Raw genomic sequence first — 10,501 nt, 5'->3', positions numbered from 1 at the left:
CAGTTATAATTCTTGTTACTATTTTCTTCCCACAAAATGGGTCTTTCTGTGGTTTTCTGTGAACTAGAGGTGCCAAGGTGTACAGGTATACTTGAACTGCTACATCAACATGTAATACTGGATATCTGAGGTACCTGTAGACTGTCCATTTTAAAGTCCATACATGTATATGACAATGGAACAAAATCCAGTAACATGCCTTTATAGTAAATATGTTAATGAACACATGTGTGTAAAAATTAAAAGAGTCTGAACTCAAAACAATGCACGTAGAATCTGTTGTGTCGACTTCTAATTATTACATAACGTTGAACCCTTGTTGACTCTTACTGAATGGAATTATAATTATGGTTTATTAATTGTAAGTGCCACACGAGACATGGTTCACTATTATGATTACATGGTTCTGGTGTTTGCAGGATTGTGCACCGTTGATCTGTTGCAGACATGAAGGGTGGTGGACTATTGGATCGGCTGCACGGTCTCATGGTCTCATGTGTTCGTAAGTTAAAGGTCAACAATTGGTAAACACTGTATGGTAAATTTTGTGTTGTTGAGATATGTATCGACGTGTCTTGTCGAAAAGAAATTATTTATTTACAATCTCGGTTGGGATCTAGCTTGGTCGGTAATGCACTCGCTTGAAGTAGTTGGGTCGAAGGATCGAATCCGTTCGGTGGACCCATTATCTAATTGGATTTTTTTCCACTACACCGACCTCTCTCTGTCTCAGCGAGTATGCCAAGACATTTGGTATATCAAATGTCGTGGTATGTGCTGCCCTGTATGTGGGATAGTGCTTTAAAAAGTTATCTGGCTGCTAACAAAAAATGAAGCGAATTTCTTTGAAAAGACTACGAGTTGCTATGATAAAAAAAAAAGTAGCCCATGGTGTTGAGTCTGCGGGTTTCCTCTCTAGTTATCTCTGTCATCCTTATACATATATCCGACGCCATATAATCGTAATTAAAATGTGCTGAGTGCGTCATTAAATAAAACATTGTTTCCTGATTAATTCATGATTAAAATTTCTCCAATTGATCATGCATTTGATTGCATTTAGTATATGCGTTTTATGTAGTGTTTTTTTTTGTGTGTGTGTGTGTGGGGGGGGGGGGGGGTGTACTAACATTGCATTCGATAATCAACAGTGGCGCATAGGTTAGATATTTTGATATACTGGGGCAGACTGAACCAGTTTAAGCCGAAGTGTGCTAACAGCTAAACTATTTAATGGTTCACTTTATTTTATGACCTCTTCATCAATATTGTTTGCCTGTCGTGTTACGCAACCTTGAGGCAATCATTTCACCGATCCCAAGATTCATCGTAAATACCGGAGGAAACAAGTTAGTTACTGTTTGTTCTTTTATATCTATATAACATTATGTCAATAATCATAGGTGAAAATTACATTTATGTCCCATATATAATATTGACTAACGAAAACAATAATATAAAATATTTTATAATTGCCTTAAAAACTATCTTAAAATCCCCTTTCGTTTAAAACGTTAAACTTCCTCAGGGAAATAAAATAGCAAACTGTAGTGAGACTAAAAACAGACTAACTAACAACAGATGAAAAAAGGAAAGAAAAAAAAAAGGAATTTAAAAATAATAAATAATTGAAATATATGACCTTTCTTTAAGTTTATTAAAACAGTCAACCATTTTGCTCTAAAGATAAATACATAAACAGAACTTCACATAAGTTGTTTTCGCTTCCTATTTATAGCACGAGATTATTTTGCGCAAGAATATATTCCACTCGACCGCATAGCGGTCGAGTGGTATGTTCTTGTGCAAAATAAACGAGTGCAATAGATAGGAAGCGAAAACAACGTATGTGAAGTTCTGTATTTATTACATACCTTCTTTTATGTTTTACAAACACGGTTTATAATTTAACGTCATAACAACTCTTTCTTAAATCTATGATTAATACTCCTTTCATGGATTTACTTAACGTCAAGAATCTTACTCTGCGGCAGACTTGTGTAATGTTTCAAATACGACGTGACGTAATTTGTGAATCATATATGACGTCAGTAACTAAAAGGCGCTTACTGCAGTAAAACTAAAAAGGGAAATCCCCATTTAAAAGTTCCGGTCCATATTGCACATACATGTATGTGCGATACAACATAAATTTATTACACGGTGTCAAAATGCCTTTATCACTATAGTAAGATTGAATATGTATGTAATAAATCATTTTATTTCTGCATACAATTATGTAACATTTCCTATTTTGGAATAATGGTTAACCTCTACATGTATTTGACGCTGTCATCATACAAAATCAAATAAGATAAAATAAGATGAACATTTAAAATATTGTGGAGTTTACGGGATCGGTAAATAAAATGTTTATAGATATAAAAAAAAGTTTAAACACGTCTACTGTTATCACAGAGAATTGACGAGATGTAGCTCAGTCTACTGACTGATCGCTTAGGGTGCTTGGGTCGTAAGTCCCCACCATCTCGGAGTTTTCCTGTTTCAACAAGTGCCCCATGACTGGGAGTATATAAAATGCAATGGGATTTTCTGGCCTGTGCATATAAAATAGCTCTTGCTACTAATGGAAAAAAAAAGTAGCGGGTTTTATCTGAAGACTCCGTGTTCAAATTACTAAATGTTTGACATTCAATAGCCGATGATTAATTAATCAGTATGTTCTAGTGATGTCGTTAAATAAAACCAATTTTCCCTTTTATTGTATTGAAATTCTGTTTTGAAATTTTACAACAAAGAAACGTTTGGCAAATTCGATAGTATTATTTTATGCTATACTTAAATTATTTTTATAATATTTTACAAATTGTCTCTGGCTTTCTGTTTGTCTGTGTGTATCTGTGTGTATGTCTGACAATTTAATCACAATGTTTTGGGTTTTTTTTAATCATTTCTTAATCTTAACATTCTATTGTAGTTTCTTTCATTAGTTTTCTTCAGTTTTTTCCCATCGCTATTTTCTTCTTTTTTGATTATCCCATGTTTAAGTTTCTGCTGGGACGATAATTTGTTTCATTTGAAGAAAACCATTGCATATTCCCCGGAGTAAACAGAAGGCATTTGCTCGCGATTTACTAGATGTGTCACGAATTGAGACCTAATTCACTTGGTGTATTCTCCTATCAGCTAATTGGCCCTGGAAGTGTGATGCAATCACTGATGTCAATAGACGCACACTGATAAAATGGACTCTAGACAAATTAAAGTTGACACTAAACTCGCTGTAGCCACGCGCCCACCGGTGGCCGAAGATAAACAGCCCAAGGCGTGTATTGGCCGAGGATGTGAACTGCCAAAGAAATGCGCCGGGAACGACGTCACACCACGGTCACTTTCATCTCACCGACAACGGCAGAACAACACGTCCTGGTGTACAAGAAAACGGATCAAAAAGACATTACAGAACACACGCACGTACGCACCCCCCGGGTATGGTATAAAATGAAATGCGGTGTCTTTTTTCACAGATGGAATAACTGTTTATGTTAATTAGGAATCATTTTTGAAAGCTTGTGGTATTAATATTAAAGTGTAAATGATAGATTCTACGTTGTTGACATAAATTAAAAATTAAGTAAAATTAGTCCAAATTCGGGGAATCATTTACAACAATTAATACGAGAAAACTGTTTCAATCAACTGTTTTCTTTATGAAATATTTTAAATTATATTTCCTTTTGTAAAATCGACTTTGAAGTGTTGAATTCTCATAGATCTAAGCTAAATATTAGTTCACTGTAAATTTGTATTCTTTGATAGTAAGTATTATGCGTGTAAATAGTAATATACGCTGTTCGATACGAAGAATCAGTTGTCTTAAAATAAAATGGCGAACATTTAGAACTGCTCACACTGGAATCATTTTCGTCTCTCCACTTCCTGCCAAGCCATTCTCTCAAAATAATTTCAGTAGTTCACATTTATTTGTTCTTAAATAATATCGGTGAATCAAAGTGCATAGCTATTTTAGTATTTGATGATAGTTAAGATATTCATTCTAAAAATATTAAGTAGCACGTATAAACAGATTGCAAAAATTAAATCGAAATTAAAAATAAAATAAAATAATGTCTACCACCAAAAATACCGAGATAGCTGGGAGAGCAAAGGCGGACACATGACATGATTTAGGGAGGGGAGAAAGAGCACATAGACCAACACTTAAAAAGGGCATTTAAACAAAAGTTTGGCATTCGTGAAAAAAAGGGCTCTTGGATGTTTTCTAGGGGGATGACAGGTCCCTCTGGTCCTCTTCCATGGATCCCCTCCTGGAGAGCAGTTTACCACTGGGCTATGTTCCACTCTTCATAACGCACGCACGCATGCGCGCACACACACACACACACAGAGAGAGAGAGAGAGAGAGAGAGAGAGAGAGAGAGAGAGAGAGAGAGAGAGAGAGAGAGAGAGAGAGAGAGAGAGAGAGAGAGAGAGAGAACGAACAGAAAGATAGAGGAAAGAAAAACAAAAGGAAACGAGTGGGATGGAGGAAGAGACATAGTAAGAAAACGTTAAGGAGATAAAAAAAAGAAGAAGAACGAACGAACAAAAAGAAAAGTAGGGTTACTAATATTATTTAATTCTTATTCAGAATTGTTTTAGAATTGTTAGTTTTAATGCATCCCTAACCTCGTCTCGGAAAAATTAAGTCAGAGATGTTTGTGAGGTTTTTTTTTACAAGACGGCAATAAACCCATCACACTGTATACACTCAAGCGGACCACCTGTGTGGCGGACTACAGAGCCACACAATTGTACTCTTCAATCAAACCACTGGGCCTACACTTGCATTTGGGATCCTCATCCAATTTGAGCGAGAAAAGGCAGTGAGCCCGCCCGTGGAATTGAAATCAAAACTTTCAAAGCAGTGTGTAAAAGACGTATACAAAATATGAAGTGACAAAGCGTCTCATTATTTTTTCTCATTCCATTGAATAGTAGTCTTTTCGACGGTCTTGCACAAGGCAAATCAAAATGATTCAGAAAGAAACAGGTACTCAGTTACAGACACACACTTTCTGTTCCTCTCTCCCTCACTTCCTCTTCTCTCTCCATCGTATTATTCTCTCTCTCTCATCCCCCCTCTCTCTCTCTCTCTCTCTCTCTCTCTCTCTCTCTCTCTCTCTCTCTCTCTCTCTCTCTCTCTCTCTCTCCATGTGTGTGTGTATGTGTGTGTTTGTGTGTGAGCGTACGCATGTAGATTTGTGTATCTTTAGGTACAGAGATGGTCCAATTATATTCTTTTAAATTTCTTGATTTTAAGTAAAGTGGTTGCCAAACATGCTAAAGATCGGGGTGTCAATTCAACTGGAAGAAAATTTAAAACAAAAACGTGATATATTTGCTACGCTCTGATTGGAGTATGAGACATAGTGGCGTATCTTTGAATTGTTTTACACCATTGTCCATGTTTGGCAGGCAACGACTGATAATGAACATTTTACAGGATCCTTTGTAAATATGTCTTATAAAACAATATACGTAGAATCAAAGAGACTGTCCTCACTTTGTTATTATTGTAAAACCTTTCCGACATCCAATATTAACACCAATTATATATGAAATGCATTTTCCTGTTTAAAATATCAGTGTCTTTATATACAAAGCATTTCTGATCGGCTGAATGTTTATAGAAGCCGAAAGTAGATTTTACCTCCCAACATACGAAAACGTTTATAGTGTAAAGTGAAATGAAGTTTTAGTCATTATAGACATTAGGACGACCAGAAACACACTGAATATACAACCACTGGTATTCGGAACTAGAAATTGTATTAAGCGTTTAATTTGTAATTGTTAAAACGGGTCTGATAATCCGGATTAATTTTACAATGACAGTCCCTTTAATATATTAATATAGTTTATTCCAGAGGAGTACAAAAGCAAGCGGAGCGCTGAAATTTTTAAATTGTAGTTTTAAAAATTCCTATAATAAAAATCAACAAATTAAGCCCATTCATATAAACAGTAAACTGTTCTCACCTTGCCTGTTTCCTTTAAAATGTCCACAGATTTTGAATAAATATGCACGTCAAAATATTTTAAAAGACAGGTGACCATGTGGGTACCAGCAGCGCGTCTTACTCTACCATATACCGGTGTTAGCCGCGAGCAACGTCTCGCTAGCGCGTGGTTAGAATTCTGCCCCTTTGACTGCATTTGACAATCTCCGTGCCTTCTACATTTTCATGAGACTGATACAAATGCAGCTTTATTTATTTCTGTATAAAAAAGGGTTGCCATCAAGCACTTACGATGAAGGCGCTTGAGAATGCTAATATTTATTTTTGCTGTACAGGGGAAGATTAGTCATTTAGCTGTTCACTATATCTCGTTTGCCCGACTAAGTTGCACGCTTCATAGTGCTACTCGACAAATATAATTAATCATCCATATAAAGCAACAACGCCCCTTCTTCTATGTCAACCGCCCAGCGGTCTTTGAACAACGCCCCTCAAGCGCTTGGCGTCTCCGTTTTTATTGTCGCCAACAAACTGGAATGCTGCGACGGCCCAACTTTCACTGTCAAATGTGCACTTCTGCGTGTTTGTAGATCTACTTCAGCAAACAAAGATGGCTGTTTGCTCTTGAATACATTAATCGAATCGCCGGCTATTTCCACCACCAGAGCATAGGCAGGCACGGTCTTGCCTCTTTCATTACTTATCATCCAATGGGATTACATGTGGGCTTTGACACCGTAATTTAATCCGCCATAATGGCTTGTCAATCAATCGCGCGGCCGGGCCAATGAGAAGGCGAGGCATCCGTCATCACAAATGATGATGTCTGGTGGTAAACCCGAGTCGTGCACAATACATGAATAAACCCACAGGGTGTCAAGCGGGATTTTGGCAGTGTGATCAACCCTATGTTCTTGGCGAAAGCATGGCTGCCAGTAGTACGGGTTTGTACCTAGCCACAAGTGTTCCTTCGTCGTTGAATCTCAACCACATCGTGGGCAACCACGGGATGAGAGATATGAGGGACATGCGAGAAATGCAAGTTCAGGCGCCGGTCTCACAGCCTACCCAGTACTCACCCAGAGAGATGGATATGAAATACATGCCACCACAACACCAGAACGGGCATCTGGGTCATCTTCACAACCACTGGAACGGAATGGACCAGGGTCACTGGTCGACCATGGGTGGAATGCACACGCAGGATATAAAACCAACGCAAGTGAATGGTATTCTTGACGGACACACAGGTACGCTGCACCATCGGCCTCCCCAGCAAATGCATGCCCCACCCTCGTGGCACAACCCCGTCTCGACGTCGCCGCACCTGCAGTTATCCAACGGGACGGGCCAGCTCCAGCACCCGTCGTATATGAATATGCACAACGGGATGATGTCCTCACCCCACCAGATGCACCTTAGTGACCTTGGCGACCCGGACCGGGACCTAGAGAACCACGAGCACCACCAGTCGGACGAGGACACCCCGACCTCCGACGACCTGGAACAGTTTGCCAAACAGTTTAAACAGAGACGTATTAAGCTGGGCTTTACTCAGGCCGATGTAGGGCTTGCCTTGGGAACCCTTTACGGTAACGTTTTTAGTCAAACTACCATCTGCAGGTTCGAAGCGTTGCAGCTGAGTTTTAAAAACATGTGCAAGTTAAAACCGCTGTTGCAGAAGTGGTTGGAGGAGGCCGATTCTACTACCGGATCTCCAACAAGTATTGACAAAATCGCAGCACAGGGAAGGAAAAGGAAAAAGCGAACAAGTATTGAAATAACAGTCAAAGGAGCGCTGGAAAGTCACTTTCTAAAACAGCCTAAACCCGCGGCTCAAGAAATCACCGGCCTAGCGGATTCGTTACAGCTGGAGAAAGAGGTGGTTAGGGTGTGGTTCTGCAACAGGAGGCAGAAGGAGAAGCGGATGACGCCGCCGGGACCCCTGGGTCCAAACGGAGAACTTATGATGGGGTCTGGGGACGAGAACTCGGTGCTGGGGGAGAGTCCTCTCCAATCTCACATGTCTTCAAGCCCTGGTCCTCAGAACCACAACGGCGGAGGGTCGCCCATCTTATCCAGTATGTCTCCCCATGGACTAAGCCAGTCACAGGGACAACTTGCTCAGTCTCATTACCCCCACCTCCAGCGCATAGATCATTCCCCATCACAGACTAATATGTTAAACCATTCTCCGCCTCTCCACTGACTATAAAAGAGAAACATAGAACTGGATTTCGGACTTCGATGCCTCAGTTTTAAAAGTGGAAAGAATATAATTTCAGTGTTTTGTTTTGAAAATTACTGTCTTTTTTCCGCTTTGAAAACATGTGCAACTGTCCCAAGTAGGGCCAAGACGACTAAAACAAAAAATCAAATGAGTGAACAAAACAGCCTGATGTCTGGGGGAAGGAAAAGGACACCTACGAGGTGATCTTAAACACTCTTGTTGTTTTCTGTGTGTGTGTGGTGATATTTTCATTTCATTCGTGATGGTAATTTCTGGGGGAAAAGTGTATTATTATGGTTTGGTAACAGAGGTGAGTAAGTGACCATAGTCATAATATACTTGTAGGTGATAGCAAGCGAAAGGAACGCCTGTTTTGTGTAACCCGACTCTCTCCTATGTACGTTTCGCCCGACACACTATACAGGGTATGTGTATTTAAATGTTTGCTTCACGGACTGTTGGCGATATGATACCGTGTCGTCGAAACCTTCATGGGACCTGAACCCGTTGTACAGCTCACAACTATTTAAACCAAGAAAGGTACCATAATTTTATTTCGACTCAGAGTCTGTGTATATATTGATGAATGTGAGGAAGATAAGTAGTTGTTAGATCTATTTAAAAACATTTTGCAATCTCGTCCGTGTTTGCCGAGTCTCATAAATTCCTCGGACGAATTCTGTTATTTATTTTATTTTGTAAATAACCGGTTTCGAAGCATATAAAACTAAAAAAAGTAAAAGTGATGGTAATCATATTTAAACAAAGGAATATTGTTCGTGATTAAATCACAAGATATTTAAGTATTTTAGTCATACGTTTATATGATGTATGTGTATTCATGAAACAGTAATCTTATTTACTGTAGATCAAGTTCATTTGTTTTAATTTTTACATTCCGAAAACAAAAGTTGATTTAAAAAAACAAATTCTATTAGTCCATTTACTCGGCACTAGGATGATGATTCTTAATATTATTATGAACAAAATAAATTAATTATTAATAATTTATTACTGTTGAATTTCACCGTGGAATACTCATTATGATTTCGATTTGACAGAGCTTCCAGCACAGAATGGTGAATTTTCCCTTGTTATTCCGAAGAACTATCATTCACTGTGAAAAGGCAGGATCTCTTTTTGTCCATTTTCCTTGTTTTTCAACAACCAGTTAATGCTTTTCACTTGCAGGAACGATCACTATCTGGTTTGTCTCCGCTATTTAAACCATTGAAATAAATCGATTTGTAATGAGTGGAATTGTCTTTTTCATGTCAGTTTTCCTTCACTGGGTAAAATTTATGTCGTGCTGGTAATTTTATTGTCATTTTCCATATGGGTGTCGGAAAGCTAAAATATGTTTTATGTTGACCAGCGCAAGTGTTAATACTTCTTGATAGAAAACATGTTCACGTAAAAGTAATGAAAAAAATATTTCTTTCACTAAAATGATTTCATTTATAATTCTTTTCAAAATGCAACAGATTTTTTTTTTTTTTTTTTTACAAAAAAGAGACACAAAAACATAAAAAATTAAGAAAGAAACACTGGAACACAAGTAGAATTTCAAAATAACTTCACTAATATCCTTTTACATATTCATAGTCGTGTTTTGGATATTTTACCCTGTGGTCAACTATAGAATTTATTTTTGCTTTGTAAAAGTAAAAAACCCAAATGACGTCTATTATTCGATTTTATTTAAATCAATGTTTACATCGCAGCAAAAATTCATACAAGAATGTATGTCAAACTAGTCATTAGAGGAAAAAGAACTCTGGAGAGCATCCAACCAGCAACTATACATCAGTTGATCTTAATAAAGTCTTACCAAGTATATTAATTTATCATGTAAAAATATTTTACCACATATACATGTATTATTTAAATGCAGTTCTGTTTCAAATTATAGTATACAGTCAATAATTATAATAATAAAAAGTAAACTTTAGTATGTACAATATTAATCCAAAACAGGAACATATATTTACAACAATATATATATATATATATATATATATATATATATATATAGTTTTAATAAAAATAACGAATCAAAATGGTTTTAGGTTTTAACTCCAAACATTCATTTTTATCTGACACACACACCAACTAATTGTTATTTAATTATTTAAAATAATTTAGTAAGAGCAAGTGGAAACATAATAATATATTTATTATTTTTACAAAATCAAACAATAAAATAGAAGGAATTTTGACATTTTCTTTTATACTGTTTCATTAATATTGTTTAATTGTTAATGTGTATATATTCGTGTTTATGACT

The 10,501-nt window shown here is 37.2% G+C and overlaps 1 protein-coding gene across 1 annotated transcript; it reads left to right on the top strand.

The window, feature by feature from the left end:
• Positions 1-6,811: 6,811 nt before the first annotated feature.
• Positions 6,812-9,469, top strand: LOC121371030 (silk gland factor 3-like). Its single transcript, XM_041496643.1, has one exon. The coding sequence runs from the start codon at positions 6,841-6,843 to the stop codon at positions 8,191-8,193; it is 1,353 nt and encodes a 450-aa protein (XP_041352577.1). The 5' UTR covers positions 6,812-6,840; the 3' UTR covers positions 8,194-9,469.
• The last annotated feature ends 1,032 nt before the right edge of the window (positions 9,470-10,501 follow it).

This window comes from Gigantopelta aegis, chromosome 4 (assembly GCF_016097555.1).
Source record: "Gigantopelta aegis isolate Gae_Host chromosome 4, Gae_host_genome, whole genome shotgun sequence".
Taxonomy (NCBI): Eukaryota; Metazoa; Mollusca; class Gastropoda; order Neomphalida; family Peltospiridae; genus Gigantopelta; species Gigantopelta aegis.
Note: the sequence above shows the minus strand (reverse complement) of the source record. Positions and strands in the feature narration are given on the sequence as shown.